This window comes from Rana temporaria, chromosome 4 (genome assembly GCF_905171775.1).
Source record: "Rana temporaria chromosome 4, aRanTem1.1, whole genome shotgun sequence".
In the NCBI taxonomy this organism is placed as follows: domain Eukaryota; kingdom Metazoa; phylum Chordata; class Amphibia; order Anura; family Ranidae; genus Rana; species Rana temporaria.
In genome coordinates this window covers 96,082,390-96,104,313 of record NC_053492.1, presented here as the reverse complement: position 1 = coordinate 96,104,313, position 21,924 = coordinate 96,082,390, and the positions used below count along the sequence as shown (strand labels likewise).

General features: G+C 41.7%; 1 protein-coding gene across 1 annotated transcript in view; it reads left to right on the top strand.

Annotated features, from left to right (window-relative positions):
• Positions 1 to 11,195, top strand: part of TRAPPC12 (trafficking protein particle complex subunit 12) — a 200,321-nt gene extending 189,126 nt beyond the window's left edge. The window contains exon 12 of the mRNA XM_040348664.1: positions 10,787 to 11,195. Within this exon, the coding sequence (XP_040204598.1) occupies positions 10,787 to 11,029 (243 nt within the window). The 3' untranslated portion in view covers positions 11,030 to 11,195. The remainder of the gene's footprint in view (positions 1 to 10,786) is intronic.
• The last annotated feature ends 10,729 nt before the right edge of the window (positions 11,196 to 21,924 follow it).

The window sequence follows — 21,924 nt, the reverse complement described above, 5'->3', positions numbered from 1 at the left end:
CATTGATCGTGTGTTCCCTGTTATAGGGAAACACAATCAATGACGTCACATGGCCAGCCCCGCTCTCCTACAGTTAGAAACAGATGAGGTCACCCTTAATCCCTTCAGCGCCCCCTAGTGGTTAACTCCCAAACTGCAATTGTCATTTTCACAGTACACAGTGCATTTTTAATGCATTTTTTGCTGTGAAAATGGTCCCAAAAATGTGTCAAAATTGTCCAAAGTGTCCGCCATAATGTCGCAGTCATAAAAAAAAATCGCTGATCGCTGCCATTAGTAGTAAAAAAAAAAAAATTATAAAAATGCAATAAAACTATCCCCTATTTTGTAAACGCTATAAATTTTGCGCAAACCAATCGATAAACGCTTATTGCGATTTTTTTTTTTTTTTACCAAAAATAGGTAGAAGAATACGTATCGGCCTAAACTGAGGAAAACATTTTTTTATATATATATTTTTGGGGGATATTTATTGTAGCAAAAAGTAAAAAATATTGAATTTTTTTCAAAATTGTCGCTCTATTTTTGTTTATAGCGCAAAATTTTTTTTTCAGAATCCTTGCACTTTGCTGTTTAGTGAATGAATCTAAAGTCTGTTATATATGACTTGAAATTCGTTGGGGACCAGCCCAATTTTGCTCCATATATGGGCAGGGTGGTTGTACAGAAGTCATCGCTCTATGGATCAACTTCTGTACAACCGCCCTGTTGGAAAATTTCTGCTTGATCAGAGCCACCAGCTATAGCCAGAAGTGCTGATCAGTGTATTCTGGCACCTGGGAGGTCTCCGTACTGTCAGAATACATGAGTGAGGTTTTTTTTTTTTTTTTTTTTTCATTTATGCCTCTAGTTCAGGGGTAGGCAACATGTGGCGCTCTAGTTGTTGTGGAGCTTCATTTCCCATGAGGTATTGCAGGTTGGCAGTTACAATTACTCCCAGAGGCATGATGGGACTTGTAGTTCTGGAACAGCTGGAGTGCCACAGGTTGACTACCCTTGCTCTAGTTCATGGGTCTTCAAACTAAGGCCCTCCGGTTGTTCAGGAACTACAATTCCCATCATGCTTAGTCATGTCTGTGAATGTCAGTGTGTTACAATGCCTCATGGGATGTGTAGTTCTATAACATCTGGAGGGCCGTTGTTTGAGGATCCCTGCACCACCAGGGAATTTACAGGAAAATAACTGCCACTAAAGTTTCTATCGGCACTTAAATCTGCACATACATCAGTCATTTATTTTCTGTTCAACTAGACTCCAGTTGAACAGAAAATAAATGACTGATGTATGTGCAGATTTAAGTGCCGATAGAAACTTTAGTGGCAGTTATTTTCCTGTAAATTCCCTGGTGGGTTCAGTTAGGAAGCACAACTCCCAGCATGCTCCTGTTTTTGGGTCTACAGTATAATTTTCAGGTAACAGAAGTTTCCTTTCATATCCATATGACATAATCATTCAGGGTAACGGAATGTTCTAGACTGGCGGTCTCTTGCATTAAAACATTGACTTGTAAGAAAAATGTGAATAAAACATGGTGTGGAGAATGGAAAAGCCATTGAAATGCATTTTTCAGTCCTAGTAGAAGTACAGAGAGGAGTGTCTGTGGTGTATAATTTATCAAACTTACATCTGATTAGCATCACGCTGGAGCTCCGTACTGCTCAACTTCCACTCAGGGTTATATGTAGATGGAGTGCTTCTACTTTAATTGCACTGACATATACAGAAGTAGGACATACTTTTAGGCATAGTGTTATTTCTCTTTTTGTTAATAACGCGTCATCCTTCGATGGAACATTTTTTTGGAAATGTCACCAAATTCCACAGAGAAATTTTGGATCTGTCTGCGCTCCTAATATGCACAAGAAGCAAATGCTGCATTGGGGACTGTATAGAGTTGTATTCACAGCGCTTCTAGCTCCATCTAGTGGTGAATCTTTGTTGTCACAACCAAACCCATTATTTTCTGTCTGTCATGTAGCCTACATTTTACTAAATTTTCTTTCTGTCCATCTTTTCTTCCTGCCTTGTCTGTTGGTCTGTTTTTGCTTTTTTTTTTTTTTCCAAGCATGGTGTTACATTTTGTTTTATCAAACAATACAAAGTACTGAAGCAGAAAACATATAGTAGAACAATGATTGGCAGGTTTACCTGCTCGGCATGAGAATTTAGAACAATTAAACAGGAGCAGTGAATAATTGCGAATCACTCAATTTGCATGTTGAGCTAGTTGCACTGTAAATTAGTAGAATAGACATAATTCCCAGAGGAGAGAACTCCTGGGGGATAAATGCCCAGAGGCAGGAATGCAAAGCCTTCACAGTTAAACATTGAATTGGCTAACAATAGCCTACTAGGTCAATATACTCTTATTCAGATAGGGTGTCAAAGTAACAATCCATTGATCCCAGGCTCTATGAAATGGACTCAGTTTCCTGAACTGGAGTGCCAGACAAGGTTCATAGCTCACCTTAAGTTCATCTGAAACATTAGAAACCAAGGAACCTCTCCACCTTCAAAGGATCATCAAACAGTATGCAGACTACCGCTGATCTAAATTCATCAAGGAAGTCACCCACTCCTATGCTAAGTAGAGAAAGTGCATTGTTAGGCTTTATCATACAAGCTGTGACCTCAGAGAGAAGTGTGGATACCTTGTTCCAGAAGTTTTTTTAGATGCCGTCCCACAAAGTATTTCAGCCCTTGACATCCTCTCCAGCATAAGTTGTCATCAATATTTGTGAATTTTGCTAGGCAAACAGAAGTTAGATACCACCTATGGAATATTTTTGGGGAGATCTCCCAGTAGATTATGCATTTGGTATATTTGAGTTATAATGATTGTCACTTAGCCGATGTGAATCTGAAAATACAGTTAAACTGTACAATAAACTTCACCAAAAATGATATTTATATATAACTCACTATCCTAAAACCCACCACCCCTCCCCCCGCCCCAGGGAAAAAGGGAGGTGAATCAAGCCCTCAGTGTCAGAGGGTGATTTATAGGGCCCCTAGTGAGGCAAGCCCATATGAAGGCACTGTGCACCTGCCGTGGACAGGGGGAAGGTTACGGTACTAACTGTGGGGTTTATTTTTTTCCCTGGTGTCTTTCAGAAAACTGACAAGGATAGGCCCACTCACAGTTCAAAGAGGAAGTGTCCATCCTGCAAAGTCACACTTAGAGTCATGGAAGAAAGCCATTTGTAGCGATTGTATTAGCAAGCTAGTACAGGAGCATACTGCGGAACAGAGTGACCTAGCATCATCTGTTAATCATCGTTTTTTTTCGTGACTGCGACATTATGGCGGACACTTCGGACAATTTTGACACATTTTTGGGACCATTGTCATTTTCACAGCAAAAAATGCATTTAAATTGCATTGTTTATTGTGAAAATGACAGTTGCAGTTTGGGAGTTAACCACAGGGGGCGCTGTAGGGGTTGGGGTTCACCTAGTGTGTGTTTTCAACTGTAGGGGGGTGTGGCTGTAGGACTGACGTCATCGATCGAGTCTCCCTATAAAAGGGATCACTCGATCGATGCAGCCGCCACAGTGAAGCACGGGGAAGCCGTGTTTACATACGGCTCAGGAAGGTGATTCCAGGAAGCCATCCCGTTACAAACTCTCATTAGAGGATGTCGATCACCTCTTGGGAGCCATATATACCACTCTGGGTATACAGACAGATAAAAAAACCTGTCCCTGCATGACCAGATGTACGAGGGTTTGGGAGAACAGGAAAAGAGGAATTTTCCAGTTCACAAAGTATTAATAGAAGCAATTAAAAAAGAATGGCAGGAACCAGAAAGAAAACTTTTTTTTCTAAAGCTTTAAAAAGACTATTTCCATTCTCAGATGACCCATCCTCAATATGGAACAAAACTCCAAAGCTAGATGCCGCCTTCTCGCAGGTATCAAGGCATACCGATCTAGCATTTGAAGATATGGGCATCTTATCCAAAGCAATGGATAAAAAGATGGACTCATTATTAAAAAAAGTCATGGGACTCCACACTGGGAAGTTTAAAACCAGCGATGGTAGTCACGGTGGTGGCCAGAAATATGGAGTTCTGGTTAAACCAGATCCAGGCACACATTGAGGAAGGAACTGCGAAAGAGCAAATCCTATCCTCCTTTCCCACACTGCTGCGAGGCATAGCCTATATCGCAGAAGCCTCAGCTGAACTGGTAAGGATGGCAGCCAGATCATCCGCACTAGCCAACTCCACAAGACGGCTCTATGGTTAAAGACATGGCAGGGGGACTGCGCTTCTAAAACCAAATTATGTGGCATCCCATTTACAGGGGACTTGTTGTTTAGGCCAGGGTTGGAGAAGGTGCTAGATCGTACAGAGGATAAAAAGAAAGCATTTCCGCTGAAACGCAAAGCACCTTGGAGTCAGCCACAGCAGAACAAAAGGAGGCAAAAGAGTACAACTTGGGTCCCAAAAGGTCCCCGTTTCACAACACCCAAGGCAGATAACCAGAAAAGACCTTGGGCCCAGAAGGGGAAAGGCAAAGGAGGAGCCATTTTTCGTCGTCCTGAGCAAACCTACGACAAGAAATGACAAGTTGCTCACAGTAGGAGGAAGACTGGGGGCCTTCCTCCCGCAGTGGGAAAAGATAACCTCCAATCACTTTATTTTAAGAACAATAAAAGACAGTTATCACCTGGAGTTCTCAAAATCACCCCCAAACAAATTCTATTTAACCAAACTTCCAAAAAACAAAGGATTAATGAGAGCCTTAGAGGATCTCAAGAAACAGGAAGTAATCACAGAGGTGCCCAAGGAAGAAAGAGGACAAGGGTTTTACTCCCACATATTCGGAGTACAAAAACCCACGGGGAAGGTCAGACCAATCCTAAACCTCAAACCCCTGAATGTGTCCATAACCTACAAGAGATTCAGGATGGACTCGATGGCCCGGATTCACGTACCTCGGCGCATAGTTATGCCGGCGTAGCGTATCGAATATACGCTACGCCGACGTAGCACAGAGCGGCGAGCACAGTATTCACAAAGCACTTGCTCCCAACGTTGCGCCGGCGTAACGTAAATTTGTCAGCGTAAGCCGGCCTAATTCAAAGTAGGTGGAAATGGGCGTCATCCATTTAAATGAAGCGTGACCCCATGCAAATGAAGGGCCGAACAAAAAGGCGCATGTGCCGTCCCGTGGACGCAACCCAGTGCGCATGCTCAGAATTACGTCGAATCACTGCCTACGACGTGAACGTAACCTACGCCCAGCCCTATTCACGTACTACTACATAAACGACATAAAATATGACGGCTGTTCCCTGGTCCATACCTTAACATGGAACAAAGGAAGAAAAATACCGCGCTAAGAAATATTAAAAAGTCAATAAATTACTAATAAAGCTGCAACAACGGAGTGTTAATACGAACACAACAACATAGAACAAAGGGGAAAGGTTGTTGCGCTAAAATAAAAAATCTAAACAGTAAAATTTGAGAAAAAATAAAATTATGGAGCCAGTAACCCAAATCAATGCAGGACTAAAAAAGAGGATAATTTCAGTCCTAATGCATCCACAAAAATAAAGTTCATATAGGAGTAGCAATGTTGAGGAGCAAATGAAAAAAACACCTTGAACCAGTAAGAATTGGAGGCTTACCGGATGGCAAGCAGTGTGTGCTTGCGACTGCAAACCCCAGTCAGGGCCTTTAAAATGATCCTCGCAGGGGAAGATGGAAAAGGAAGAGGATTCTTGAAGTCTCCACCGAAAACCAAATTATTGAGCCGTATCATAGGAAAAAAATTTCAATGGTGAAGTACGTTTGATCAGCACACACATAAGGTAAAAAGTGACTTTAAGTACCACCATCACCAGCACCCTATAAATAGGAGGCTTACCAGAACAAGTATGAACAACAGCAAGTGGCTAAAACCCTAGCCTGGGCCTTTAATTCCTGGGCTGTAATGATAGTCCTACGTGTCCTCCGTGTTCAATGGGTACATAGAGGGAGTGATAGAGCCCACATAGTGAAGTTCGTTTAAACCATGTGTTTAATAATTAAAAATTGCACTTACAGAGTCAATGGAAATAAAAACAGAGAGAAGCCGGCCGGCTCGGAACAAACGCCCGTCCACTCTACACAACACGTCCTGCGTCAGCACGCTACCTTCCCGACGCGCGTTTCGTCATAAAATGCCCCAGATGACGTCATTTTATGACGAAACGCGCGTCGGGAAGGTAGCGTGCTGACGCAGGACGTGTTGTGTAGAGTGGACGGGCGTTTGTTCCGAGTCGGCCGGCTTCTCTCTGTTTTTATTTCCATTGACTCTGTAAGTGCAATTTTTAATTATTAAACACATGGTTTAAACGAACTTCACTATGTGGGCTCTATCACTCCCTCTATGTACCCATTGAACACGGAGGACACGTAGGACTATCATTACAGCCCAGGAATTAAAGGCCCAGGCTAGGGTTTTAGCCATTTGCTGTTGTTCATACTTGTTCTGGTAAGCCTCCTATTTATAGGGTGCTGGTGATGGTGGTACTTTAAAGTCACTTTTTACCTTATGTGTGTGCTGATCAAACGTACTTCACCATTGAAATTTTTTTCCTATGATACGGCTCAATAATTTGGTTTTCGGTGGAGACTTCAAGAATCCTCTTCCTTTTCCATCTTCCCCTGCGAGGATCATTTTAAAGGCCCTGACTGGAGTTTGCAGTCGCAAGCACACACTGCTTGCCATCCGGTAAGCCTCCAATTCTTACTGGTTCAAGGTGTTTTTTTCATTTGCTCCTCAACATTGCTACTCCTATATGAACTTTATTTTTGTGGATGCATTAGGACTGAAATTATCCTCTTTTTTAGTCTCGCATTGATTTGGGTTACTGGCTCCATAATTTTATTTTTTCTCAAATTTTACCGTTTAGATTTTTTATTTTAGCGCAACAACCTTTCCCCTTCATACCTTAACATGACTTACCCCTGCTTTATGAGGCTTAACTTTAAGCCGGACATAAGCCTGGTCGTTTTAGCCCACACACGATCATTTTTTACAATCCGAAAAACGACATTTTAAAAAACGACATTAAAAAATGCAGCATGTTCGATTTTTTTTTTTGGTTTTTCAGAAGCCGAAAAACGATGTGAAGCCCCCACACAATGATTTTAAATGACGTTTTTATAAATGTCATTTTTTTTTTCGATGCCTCAAAACGACCGTGTGTACGCGGCATAAGCCTTAGCACTTTAACCGGTTAACCCCCTGCCGCATGTATATGTACGTCCACAGAATGGCACATACAGGCATATGGGCGTACATGTACGTCCCCACCTTTCCGTGGGTCGGGGGTCCGATCGGGACCCCCCCCCCCCCCCCCCGGTACACGCGATCGCTCCCCGGAGCTAAAGAACGGGGAGAGCCGTATGTAAACACGGCTTCCCCGTGCTTCACTGTGGCAGCTGCATCGATCGAGTGATCCCTTTTTATAGGGAGACTTGATCGATGACGTCAGACCTACAGTTGTAAACACACACTAGGTGAACCCGAACTCCTTCAGCGCCCCCTGTGGTTAACTCCCAAACTGCAACTGTCATTTTCACAATAAACAATGCAATTTAAATGCATTTTTTGCTGTGAAAATGACAATGGTCCCAAAAATGTGTCAAAATTGTCCGAAGTGTCCGCCATAATGTCGCAGTCATGAAAAAAATCGATGATCGCCGCCATTAGTAGTAAAAAAAAGAAAATCATAATAAAACTATCCCCTATTTTGTAAACGCTATAAATGTTGCGCAAACCAATCGATAAACACTTATTGCGATTTTTTTTTTTTTTTTTACCAAAAATAGGTAGAAGAATACGTATCGGCCTAAACTGAGGGGAAAAAAAAAATTGTATGTTTTTGGGGGATATTTATTATAGCAAAAAGTAAAAAATATTGCATTTTTTTTTTCAAAATTGTCGCTCTATTTTTGTTTATAGCGCAAAAAAATAAAAACCGCAGAGGTGATCAAATACCACCAACAGAAAGCTCTATTTGTGAGGAAAAAAGAACGCCAATTTTGTTTGGGAGCCACGTCGCACGACCGCGCAATTGTCTGTTAAAGCAAAGCAGTGCCGAATCGCAAAACCTGGCCTGGGCATTTAGCTGCCTAAAGGTCCGAGGCTTAAGTGGTTAAAGAGCCAAGTGTCAGCACTTTCAGTTTTTCAAGAAAAAAGATTAGCATCCGACCCATGGATAATCAGGCTCTTCAGATCTCTGAGCAGACAAAGACCTATACACAGACTTCAGTCTTTCCAAAGTGGGACCTGTCATTAGTGCTGCAAACTTTGACAGCGGACCCCTTTGAGCCACTAGAGAATTGCAACCTAAAGACGCTGACGCTAAAAGCAGTCTTTCTGGTGGCAATCACCACAGCAAAAGGCTCTGTGAGATGGAGGCCTTATCAATCAGACCCCCCTTTTGTCAGATCTTTGCAGACCGCATCATTTTTAAAATGGACCTCCTCCTGCCAAAAGTCATCTCGAGATTCCATAGGGAACAAGAAGTTGTGTTCCCTTCATTTTGTCCGAACCCTTCTAAAGGGCAAGAAGTAAAGTTTCATCATTTAGACGTCAGAGAGATCAGCAGGGCTGAGATACAACAGAGGATAAAAAGAAGACAAAAAAAATATTTTATTAAAAAGAAAATGGCAGTTTGCTACACAGTGCTTTAGCAGACTAAATGTCGGTTGGGGTTTACATCTGTTTTTATCATGTTTTGAGTATTCCCACTGTTGGCCATCTGTAAATTAGGCAACACCGCACAGTCCACATCCTCACTTGGCAGCCGCTGAGATAAAATCAGTTACTGGATAGGTTACATTGGGGTTAATTTGCTAAAATAAAGTGTGTGCAAAATCTGGTGCAGCTCTGCATAGAGACCAATTGGTTTTCATATTTTTTTTTGTCAAAGCTTAAAAGGGTTGTAAAGGTTTGTTTTTTATTTTCTAAATGGGTTCCTTTAAGTTAATGCATTGTTGGTTCACTTACCTTTTTCTTCGATTTCCCTTTAAAATGTTTTTTTTTCTTTGTCTGAATTTCTCACTATCTGTTCCTTCTCAGTAAGCTTGCCCCCATCATCCGAGCCGTTCTGGCTGGGGGTAAGTAAGCGTCCCTTGGGCCTACATCCATGCGGGGAGACGCTGTGTTCACAGGAATGTAGTCCCAGGGGAGGGGGGTGAGCACGCTTACTAACCCCCAGCCAGAACGGCTCGGATGATGGGGGTAAACTCACTGAGGAGGAACAGGAAGTGAGAAATTCAGACAAAGAAAAAAAACATTTAGAAGGGAAATAAATCAAAGGAGAAGGTAAGTGAACCAACAATGCACTAGCTTGAAGGAACCTATTTAGAAAAAAAACTTTACAACCCCTTTAATTGAACAAGCTAAAGTTAGAAGCGGATTGGTTTCTGTGTAGAGCTTCACCAGGTTTTGCACTCTCCAGTTTTAGTAAATCAACTCCTTAGACCGCATTCACATCTAGGCGTTTTTACACCTGTAGCGCTACGCCGCTGCCGCCAGAGGGCTGGAAATACATGTCCCTCTATGGAGATGGTTCACATCTCCACGCCGAACGCCTGACGCCTATCGCCTGAAAAAAGGTCCTGGACCTTTTTTTCAGGCGTCTTTCGGCGTTTCGGCTAGGAGATGGGAAGCATCTCCATAGAGGGGGTCATTCTGGGGCACATCTGGGCGGACAATACCGGCGTTTTGTCGCCGCAAATCGCGGTACAAAACGCTGCTATTTGTACCGCGATTTGCGGCGACAAAACGCCGCGATTTCGTCCGCCTAGATGTGAATGGAGCCCAAGTGTTGTTTTTAGTTGGTCTGCACAGACCCATAGCCTTGCATTGAGGAATTGTAAAACTGTGTTTTGCAGTATAAGGGTGTGTGTGTGTGTGTGTGTGTATAATAGATAGTATTTTGTGTGTGTACAGTATATATGTAATAGACAGTATTTTGTGTGTGTGTGTACAGTATATATGTAATAGTATTTTGTGTGTGTGTAGACAGTATATATGTAATAGTATTTTGTGTGTAGACAGTATATATGTAATAGTATTTTGTGTGTGTGTAGACAGTATATATGTAATAGTATTTTGTGTGTGTGTGTGTGTGTGTGTGTGTGTAGACAGTATATATGTAATAGTATTTTGTGTGTGTGTGTGTGTGTGTGTGTGTGTATGTGTACAGTATATATGTAATAGACAGTATTTTGTGTGTGTGTAATAGATAGTATTTTGTGTGTGTGTGTACAGTATATATGTAATAGACAGTATTTTGTGTGTGTGTGTGTGTAATAGATAGTATTTTGTGTGTGTACAGTATATATATAATAGACAGTATTTTGTGTGTGTGTGTGTGTGTGTGTGTGTGTGTAGACAGTATATATGTAATAGTATTTTGTGTGTAGACAGTATATATGTAATAGTATTTTGTGTGTACACAGTATATATGTAATAGTATTTTGTGTGTGTGTGTGTGGACAGGTATATATGTAACAGTATTCTGTGTGTAATGAGCAGACCTAGCTCCCCAGCCTCGCCTATGCTGGTATAGAGTTATCAGTTGTGAACAGGAATGGTGTTCCTCAAACATTAGCACAGGTTGATCAGATTACGCAGCGTTGCTTGGTATAGGAATGCAGCAAAGCTGCGTGGCGCTGTGCCGCAGTGAGCACATTGATGAGGTTATCGATCTCTGCTTTATTGTTCCACCTCGTTCCCAAAACTGTGTTGTGTTTTTTTTTTTTTTTCCCAGGCAAATAACAATGCAGCCGTTTGCCTGCTTTATTTGGGCAAATTAAAGGAATCCCTCAGGCATCTGGAAGGATTGGTTCAGCAGGATCCCAAACACTATCTTCACGAAAGCGTTCTCTTCAATTTGACAACTATGTATGAGCTGGAGTCGTCGCGCAGTATGCAGAAGAAGCAAGCCCTGCTGGAGGCGGTAGCTGTCAAGGAAGGTGACAGCTTTAACACTCAGTGTCTGAAACTGCTATAATTCTGCTGCTGCTACATCTCCTCACACTGAGAAAAGACTGCAAGGAAAAAGTCCTTCCTGTGTATATATTACTGCTGGAAAATGGAAATGGCCTTCCCAGGTTAAATAGGATTGAAATTTGTCTATGCTATGTACTTTGTCAAATAAACAATGGATGTTCTCTTTTCAGGGTCTCTCTTTGTATCACATTCTACTGATTAGGACATATCTATATTTCATCTTATTTAGGGGGATATGTTAAAGAGGACCTGTCAGCTTGTAGCACCTTCTTCAGTTGAACAATGCTGCTTTTTTTTTAATGCATGCTATATCAGTGCTGGGAGATTAGGTTAGAGGAGAAATAAGTGTCATCCCGACCAAAAATTATATTACCTGTTGGAGATAGATTCAACAAGCTTTCCACAGGGCTTCAAGGTGGGACTGCAGACTCTTGTCACAGGATTACAGTCCATATATTAACGATGGTGGCATGCCTTCTTATGGACTCGGATCCCCCCTGTATATGAGCAACCTCGGAGGTTTACAAAATCAGCAGCCAGCTTCAGAGGATCAATACCAGGATGAAAACAGGAGCCACTCAACAGGTAGGGTGTCCCCTGACTCATTGTAAATGCAACATGATGGTTGGATTGTATCTTTAATCTGGATCTGAGAATTAGAAATCCTGCCAGGCTGCTGCTTTACAATGGTCAAGAAGCCTCTTCAGGTCTGTGGGGTTCCAATGAGTTTTCTAGACACCGAACAGAAATGTAATCGTAGGAACCCTACTGTGCTACATAATTAAAGCACACAAAAAGTGAACCTCCGCTTTTTGGATCCCTCCGGTGACACATTTGGCACCTTTCAGGGGGAGGGGGGTGCAGATATTTGCACCACTTCCGGGTCTGATCCCCGCGGGGAATCCAGCCTGTGACATCACCACCACCCCCCCCCCCACTGTCTTCTGTTAAACACTGTTCCCAGGAGAGAGCGGGGACCAGTGACGGCGCGCCGCGATCCTCGCGCATGCGCAGTAGGGAATCGGGCAGTGAAGCCATAAGGCTTCACTTCCTGATTCCCTCACCGAGGATGGTGGCGGAAGCAGCCAAGGACCGAGCGATTGCTCAGCCTCGGCTGCTGACATCGCGGGCACGCTGGACAGGTAAATGTCCATTTTTTAAAAGTCAGCAGCTGCCGTATTTTTAGCTGCTGACTTTTAAAAAAAAAAAAAACGGCGGAACCTCCGCTTTAAGTGATTGGTTGCCTCTGTAATCACGTACAACAGAAGGGTTCCCTTACACACAGATCTGCCCTGCAGTGTGCCCACAATCATCTTGCCTTCACAATCCACTGTCAGCTGCGTGCCTGTCTTCCATTTCCCATGTTGGGAAATTTTTGGGGGATTTTATGTGATAGACCAACACAAAGTGGCACATAATTGTGAAGTGAAAGGAAAATGATAAATGGTTTTCTTTTTTACAAATAAATATGTGAAAAGTGTGGCATGCATTTGTATTCAACCCCCTTTACTCTGATACCCCTAACTAAAATCTAGTGGAACCAAATTGCCTTTGTATTTAGCCCCCCCTAAGTCAAAATGTTGTAGAACCACCTTTTGGCTGCAATTACAGCTGCAAGTGTTTTTGGATGTCTCTACCAGCTTTGCACATCTAGAGAGTGATATTTTTGCCCATTCTTCACAAAATAGCTCAAGCTCTGTCAGATTGGATGGAGAGTCTGTGAACAGAAATTTTCAAGTCTTGCCACAGATTCTCATTTAGATTTAGGTCTACACTTTAGGCCATTCTAACACATGAATATGCTTTGATCTGAACCATTCCATTGTAGCTCTGGCTGTATGTTTAGTGTTGTCCTGCTGGAAGGTGAACCGCCGCCCCAGTGTTAGGGCTTTTGCAGAATCCAACAGGTTTTCTTCTAAGATTGCCCTGTATTTGGCTCCATCCATCTTCCCATTAACTCTGATCAGCTTCCCTGTCCCTGCTGAAGAAAAGCATCTCCACAGCATGATGCTGCCACCACCATGTTTCACAGTGGGGATGGTGTGTTCAGGGTGATGTGTGCAGTGTTAGTTTTCCGCCACACATGGCGTTTTGCTTTTAGGCCACAAAGTAAAATTTTGGTCTCATCTAATAGTTCTCCGATTTAATGCTCTCCTTGCCTGGCCTGTCAGTTTAGGTGGATGGCCATGTCTTGGTAGGTTTGCAGTTGTACCATACCATTTTCGGATGATGGATTGAACAGTGCTCCATGAGATGTTCAAAGCTTGGGATATTTTTTTATAACCGAATTCCGCTTTAAACTTTTCCACAACTTTATCCCTGACCTACCTGGTGTGTTCCTTGGTTTTCATGATGCTGTTTGTTCACTAAGGTTCTCTAACAAACCTCTGAGGGCAATTTGGTTCCACTCAATTTTAGTTAAGGGTATCAGAGTAAAGGGACTGAATACAAATGCACACCACACTTTTTACTTATTTATTTTTAAAAAAAAATATTAAAACCATTTATCATTTTCCTTCCACTTCACAATTATTTGTCACTTTGTGTTGGTCTATCAAAAAAATTAAATAATTTTTTATTTTTTTGGTTGTAACATGACAAAAGACAACTTTTTCAAGGCACTGTACTGCATTGCTCCATAATTCATGGTAACAAAATAAAAGTAATGGGCTATAATTTTCCCATTGCAACGAATGAGCTATACTAAAACGACGCATATACAAATGCGTGTGTATAAGTTTGTGCACACTGGTGTACGCTGTACACATGCGCTGCAGTGTGTTGTTGCTTGATTTTTGTTTTCTAATTTAAAAATGCATTTATCCAACCCTTTGTGCGGTAACACCGTGACATTTTTGCATCGCATTGTAACATGCTGCATTACATCATCTTTTCACAATGTGCACCATTGCAACGCACACAGCGCTCTGGATCAGGCCTTACCACAATGCACAAATGTGAAGCCAACCTCCAGATTTTTAAGGTACGTTGCTTATTTACAGTTTTGTGCAACTTTGATTTTTCATTGGCACAATTTTATATTTTACAAATATTTGTATTTACTCAATCCAGTTTTAACATGTAGATTTACTGGGAATTTTGTAGATCATGTTGTGTCTTTGTGAGTTAATAATACTTTTAATAACAGGTGTATACAGCTATCACAGGACCTACACAATCCATGGCACCATCTATTTTATTCTACTAGTCCTGTGCTTTCAAATGTACAGTTTGTGAAATCTTTCACAAACTCTTAAAGCTGTAAGTGAAAAAATAGTTTGGCCGCCTGAGATGAAAAGTGGAGAGCAGGCCCTGGCAGTGAAGGGGTTAAATGTAGATATTTGTAATTCAGCCACTAGAGGGAGCTCTTGATGCATTTTACTGTTCATGTCTCTGAACTATTGAGAAAAATATATCAGCCACACAATTAAGCCTGGTACACAAGGACTACATATCTGCCAGTTCAACAGAAACCAGCCAACATCTGGCCAGTGTTTACAGAAGCTGGTTGAATGGGCATGCTAGAAAATGAGCATCTGATCAGCGTTCGCAGCCAATGGCTGTGAGTGCTGGTCGGTGTGTCTTGGCAGGGGAGCAGTCCCCCTATCAGAACACAATAGCTCAGCCGGGAGATTACTCTACTAATATCAGATTGTTGGTACAGGGTCTTCTCCCGAGCTCAGTTTTTTTTTTTTCGCTCAGTTTGCTGGGTTAAATGAAACAACACTTAAGCCTCGTACACAGTCGAACTTTTTGCCAACAAACTTCAAAATTAGCAAGTTTTCCAAAAAATCGGACAAACTTTTTCGGTTTTCATCAGACAAAAGTTCGCTCTGCAAACAGACAAACTTTTCGGCAACAAAAGTCAGATGGTGCCTAGTCCGACCGTGCTTACAGCAAGCCATCGGACTTTTGTCCAAAGTACAAACACACATGCCCAGAGCCAATGTTAAAATCAACCAACAATAGCAGAAGTTGACCAAAGGGTGGCGGAAAAGAGCAGAAAAATCACGTGATGTTGGGAAAGTTTGCAGAAAAGACTTGCCATGTGTATGCTATGGGTGTGCCCGGCCAACTCCCTTTAAACAAAAATCCACAGAAAAGTTTGAAGTCCGATCGTGTGTATGAGGCTTTAGTGTGTACCAGGGTTTATGTAGCACAACTATTGTCTAAAGCCTTGTACACACGATCGGACTTCAAACAAACTTTTCCTTGGGTCACACCCATAGCATACACACGCTCTGACTATTTCGGCAACAAACACGAACGTAGTGACGTTTCAACGTACTGACAAGAGTTTAAAAGAGGAAGTTCAATTCTCCGGCGTCACCCTTTGGGCTCCTTCTGCTAATCGAGAGTTAGTAGAGGTTTCGTCTGTGTGCATTCGCGATTTTCATTTTTGTGCAATTTTGTTCGTTTCTGAACGTCCGTTCGTCAAGCAGACATGTTGCGCAATGGGGTTGTGTGAACTTGACCCACAAAATGATATAGAAATATGTTTGATTCATATAACCAAAATACACTAATCCAGTCAGTATCACCAGCAAAGCAGCTTTTAGTATTATCACATTATAAAGAAGAAGAGAATGTGCGCTGCTTTTCTTGATTTCAGAACTTGCCCCGTCACAAATGTGCTCTTCCAAATACGAACGCTAGTTTTACTAGACAGAACGCTTCCGGCTGGTCTTTGCTTCTGAGCATGCGTGTTTGTACTTTGTACAAAAGTCGATTGCTTGCTGTACACACGGTCGGACTAGGCACCATCGGACTCTTGTTGAAGTAAAGTTTGTCCGTTTGCAGAGCGAACTTTTTGTCCGATGAAAACCGAGCTTCGCCCCTGTCCCCGGTAGCTCGCGCGCAGAATTGAACGCACAAGTAAGTCCCACCGACATATGTAAACGCCGTTTAAACCACATGTGAGGTATCGCCGCATGCGTTGGAGTGCCAGCAACAATTCTAGCACTAGATCTCCTCTGTAAATCTAAACTGGTAACCTGTAAAAATTTCAAAGCGTTGCCTATGGAGATTTTTAAGTACCGAAGTTTGGCGCCATTCCATAAGTGTGCGCAATTTTAAAGCATGACATGTTAGGTATCTATTTACTCGGCGTAACATCATCTTTCATACTTTACAAAAAAAATTGGGCTAACTTTACTGTTTTGTTGTTTTTTTAATTCATGAAACATTTTTTTTCCAAAAAAAAGGCGTTTGAAAAATGATTGTGCAAATACTGTGCAAGATAAAACGTTGCAATGACCGTCGTTTTATTCCCTACGGTGTCTGCTAAAATATATATATATATATATATATATATATATATATTTATATATATATATATATATATATATATATATATATATATATATAATGTTTGGGGGTTCTGCGTAATTTTCTAGCAAAATAATGATGATTTGTACATGTAGGAGAGAAGTGCCAGAATAGGCCCGGTATTGAAGTGGTTAAGCGGTTAAGGTAAAAAACGCTCCACTACTTGAATTGCTCCCACACCTCCCTATATACTTACCTGCATCCTATCTCAATCCCATGCTGTGCCTGTCTGCAGCGGCACTGGTCTGTGTTCCTCTCCTCACAGGACACAGTAGCAGCAGAGGAAGACATTGGCTTATGCTGCTATCAATTAAATCCTGTGAGGAGGGAGCAGGGCCAGGCTTTGTATGTGTGTGGACACACACAGCTGACTCAGGAGCAAGCCTGCATGCACGCTTCCAAAGCAAGCAGTTTTCTATGGGGGCAGACACAGAAGAGGAGATACAGACAGCACCAGCAGGGGACCACAGAAGAGATTTGGGACTGCTCTGTGCAATAGTATGCAAGTACACCATCTTTATTATTTTAAATAAATTGATGAATTCTCGCACAAAATCTATAAACACACTAAAGGTGTCAGAAGTAAAAAGATGATTTAAATATATACAGTCATCAAAAGTTTAAGACCACTTGGAAAATGGCAAAAAAATCATATTTTACATTGTTGGATCTTAACAAGGTTCCAAGTAGAGCTTCAACATGCAACAAGAAGAAATGATAGTGAGACAAAAATTTTTTTGAGCATTCAATTTAATGAAAACAACGAATAAACTGAAACAGGCTTTTGTCAGCTGATCAAAAGTTTAGGACCACACCTCCAAAAATCCCTAAACCCCCCCAAAACAGAAATCCAACTTCCAAACATGAACTCAGTAATGAGTAGCTCCGGCCGTTATTGTTGATCACTTCAAAAATTAGTTTCGGCATGCTTGATGCAAGCGTTTCCATGAGGTGAGTGGGAACATTTATCCAAGTGGTGAAGACAGCCGCACGAAGGCCATCTACTGTCTGGAACTGTTGTCCATTTTTGTAAACTTCCCTTGCCATCCATCCCCAAAGGTTCTCAATTGGATTTAGATCAGGGGAACACGCAGGATGGGCCAAAAGAGTGATGTTATTCTCCTGGAAGAAGTCCCTTGTCCTGCAGGCATTGTGTACTGTAGCGTTGTCCTGTTGAAAAACCCAGTCGTTACCACACAGACGAGGGCCCTCAGTCATGAGGAATGCTCTCTGCAACATCTGGACATAGCCAGTGGCCATTTGACGCCCCTGCACTTCCTGAAGCTCCATTGTTCCACTAAAGGAAAAACCACCCCAGACCATTATGGCGCCCCCTCCACTGTGGCGCGTAGAAAACATCTCAGGTGGGATCTGCTTGTCATGCCAGTAATGTTGGAAACCATCAGGACCATCAAGGTTAAATGTTTTCTCATCAGAGAATAAAACTTTCTTCCACCTTTGAATGTCCCATGTTTGGTGCTCTTTTGCAAAGTCCAAACGAGCAGTTCTGTGGCGTTCAAGGAGACGATTTTTGAAGGCGTTTTTTGTTTTTGAAGCCCTTCAGTCTCAGATGCCATCTGATGGTTATGGAGCTGCAGTCAGCACCAGTAAGGGCCTTAATTTGGGTCGAGGATCGTCCAGTGTCTTGATGAGAGACCCTGCTTATGCAGTTCAGCAACCCGACCACGTTCAAAAAGGGAGAGTTTTTTTGCCTTTGCCATCACGTGTGACTACCTGACAGAAAATGACAATAAATCCACATCTTTGCACAGATTTGGCCTTTTAAAGGCATGTGGTCCTAAACTTTTGATCAGCTGAAAAACACCCTGTTTCAGTTTATTCATTATTTTCAATTAATTGAATGCTCAAAAAAATTTTTGTCCCACTCTCATTTCTTCTTGTTGCATGTTGAAGCTCTACTTGGAACCTTGTTAAAGCGGGGGTTCACCCTATTAAAAAAAAAAAAAAATTTATTCTAGCATTACATTCGGCATCGTAGCGCGAGCTACAGTATGCCGGTCTTACATTTTTTATCCCCGTACTCACTGTGCTATTGTACATTGAAGATTCCGGGGAATGGGCGTTCCTATGGTGAGAGAAGGTGATTGACGGCCGGCCCTGGCACGTCGCGCTTCTCCGGAAATAGCCGAAATAGGCTTGGCTCTTCACGGCGCCTGCGCATAGCCTGTGCGCAGGCGCCGTGAAGAGCCGAGACCTACTCCGGCTGTCTTCGGGGAGCGTGACGTGCCAGAGCTGGCCGTCAATCATCCTCCCTCTCCATAGGCACGCCCATTCCCCGCGGGAGTCGGAATCTTCAATGTGCAATAGCACAGTGAGTACGGGGATAAAAAATGTAAGACCGGCATACTGTAGCTCGCGCTACGATGCCGAATGTGATGCTAGAATGATGTTAAGGAGGGTGAACCACCGCTTTAAGATCCAACAATGTAAAATATGATTTTTTGCCATTTTTCAAGTGGTCTTTAACTTTTGATCAGGACTGTATATAATCATCTAATATTTCTGGGGAGATGAAGACACATGACAGTGTCGTAACGCGTAGGGATTGGCCGTGGACAGACGTACACCAGGAGTGATGTGAGGAGGCGTTGAGAATACTGCTGTTCATTTTACACTTGTTTTACTTTTTTAATGTAAGAGCACATCCACCTAATAAACGGTTTCCTTTGCTTTACCTACTACACCAATGGAGGCTTTTCTTTCTCTTCTTAACCTATGTGAGTCCTATTCGGTACTGTTTGAGGAGACTATATAAGGCTGCAATTTATCTATGAGCCTGGAATAAGCCTGTGAGGTACCAGTGGAGGTTTGAAACCTGTTTTGGAATGCTCTGTTACTGTCCTTGATGCCCATTATACCTTTTATGAGGTGAGAGTTCTGTGAGACTAATTACTCTGAAGATCCAGTTATCCATCCTATATTGAGATCTGTGGACATTTATTATTATACCCACTTGCACGGTCTATACACTTTTTTTCTCTATCTCAGTTTATCTGCTATACCACATTTGGACTTTATTTGTGCACTGGTACGTTACTATTATTATTAGTTTATCTGCCCTACCACATATGGACTTGTGTACCGGCACGTCACCATTATTACTAATATATTATATGATTATATATATATATATATATTTAAATCCTCTTTTCACTTCTGACACCTTTAGCGTGTTTATAGATTTTGCGCGAGAATTTATATATTTCTGTTTGTGTGCATTGTAATCACCACTATTTTTTTTTCTTAAATTTCACTATTGTTTTATTTTTGTGACATTTATTACTCGCAGTAGCGCGAAGGACACCACTTATTTATCTTTATTATTTTAATTAAAGCAACAACAAAATAAACCTTAACAATGGCTTCAAAGCTGCAGTATCAGCCGTGTGTTTACTTGACCTCTTAAATACCAGAACGTTTATAAACCTTGGTAGACAATGGTTAAGCTCAGGGTTAGTGTTTATTCTTCCATGAGCTCAATCTTTGCAATGTTAGGTTTACCAGAAAGCGCCGGTTGGAATTTGTGAATAGACCACACAGTTTCAGAAGTGTGTAAGTGGTCAATTGTAAAAATGGAAGGTTCCCCCAATGGTGTTCTTAGGCAGCAGGGTAGAAAAGTATATAAAACAAGGTGTATAATAAAATAATTTTATTGTATAAAAAAAAAAAAAGGTAGAGATTCATTGAACAGTTGAAATATGAGCTCTGGTGTATAAAATATTGTACAATGTACACATACAGCACTGCAAGCAAAAAGATTGTCATACAAATGAACATATATAATTGTACAAGTATGCAGCAAATACTGATGCGTTTCAACCCCATCATGGAGTCTTCTTCAGAGGTTTTTTGATGCTGCTGTAACAAAATGCATAAATAAATAAACTGTGCTTCTACAAATTACTGTGGAAGAATTTTAAAGGTAGATTGCATAGTTACCAATTTGTTGCGTGTGCACATTTAAATCATAGTATTCTTATTATAGATTATTATTATTATTATATCAGAGTATTCTTTAACCACTTGCTTACTGGGCACATATACCCCCTTCCTGGCCAGGCGAAATTTCAGCTTTCAGCACTGCGTCGCAATAAAATTGCACGGTCGTGCGACGTGCCTCCCAAACAAAATTTACGTCCTTTTTTTCCCACAAATAGAGCTTTCTTTTGGTGGTATTTGATCAAAAACAGTACAATCCCATACACCCAACTCCATACCCACAGTTGATCCAGAGGAAGGCAAAAAACCCCAGCAGAGCATGATCCAATTTGCTACAGCAGGGGAAAAAATTCCTGATCCCCCGAGAGGCAATCAGATTTACCCTGGATCAACTTTACCTACAAATCTTAGTACTCAGTTATTTTATGTACATTTAAGAAAGTATCCAGGCCTTTCTTAAAGCAATCTACTGAGCTGGCCAGAACCACCTCTGGAGGGAGTCTGTTCCACATTTTCACAGCTCTTACTGTGAAGAAACCTTTCCGTATTTCGAGGTGAAATCTCTTTTCCTCTAGACGTAAAGAGTGCCCCCTTGTCCTCAGTGTTGACCGTAAAGTGAATAACTCAACACCAAGTCCACTGTATGGACCTCTTATATATTTGTACATGTTGATCATATCCCCCCTAATTCTCCTCTTCTCAAGAGTGAATAAATTCAGTTCCTCTAATATTTCCTCATAGCTGAGCTCCTCCATGCCTCTTATCAGTTTGGTTGCCCTTCTCTGCACTTTCTCCAGTTCTCCAATGTCCTTTTTGAGAACTGGTGCCCAAAACATATTCCAGATGAGGTCTTACTAATGATTTAATAGAAAAAGGAAGTCGCGCTAATTTAAAGTAATATAATGAACCACCAGTGACTAACAAACAATAAATTAGAAACAGTTCAATATATGATGGTAAAAACCACCAAAGCTGTGAGTATAAATTGTGAATGACTACGGGATATCATAAATGTCTCTGCAGTTGATATTCACAGATTGACAATCTAGGCAAGCCAAGAGGTTTTAAAGCAGTCCACAGGTGTAGTGATGAAAAAAATCTCAGGTAACAGTGATGACAACCACGCTGTGTTCAGAACAAACAGGAGACCTCCACCACAGATAATACTGACTCTTACCAGAATTCAGTAAATATATAGCATGAAAATCAGATCCAGCAGCAGCCCAAATGGTTATCTTCAACTAGCGATATCCCAATGGGGGAACTCTCCATTCATTAGTGATCACCATTAAATCCAAGTTTCACAGATATGTAAGGAAAACACCAAGAGGGGAATATAGCGTAATACTGCGCTGGTTTATTTAAATATAGAACAGCCAAATGCTTACTTACATTCTGAAGATTAAAATAGGCATCAAGCGGGCATAAAAACAGAAACTGCAGAGCAAAAAAAACACAGCCGGCCGGACTGTGTGTTGGCGTACGTCCGGAGTATGCGGATCCTTACACTAGCAAACGCGGTAACGTCAGGGCGTCTCCTCCCGACGTTTCGTCACGATAGGGACGTGTTCAGGGGGTAAGGAGACGCCCCAACTCACAGCACATATA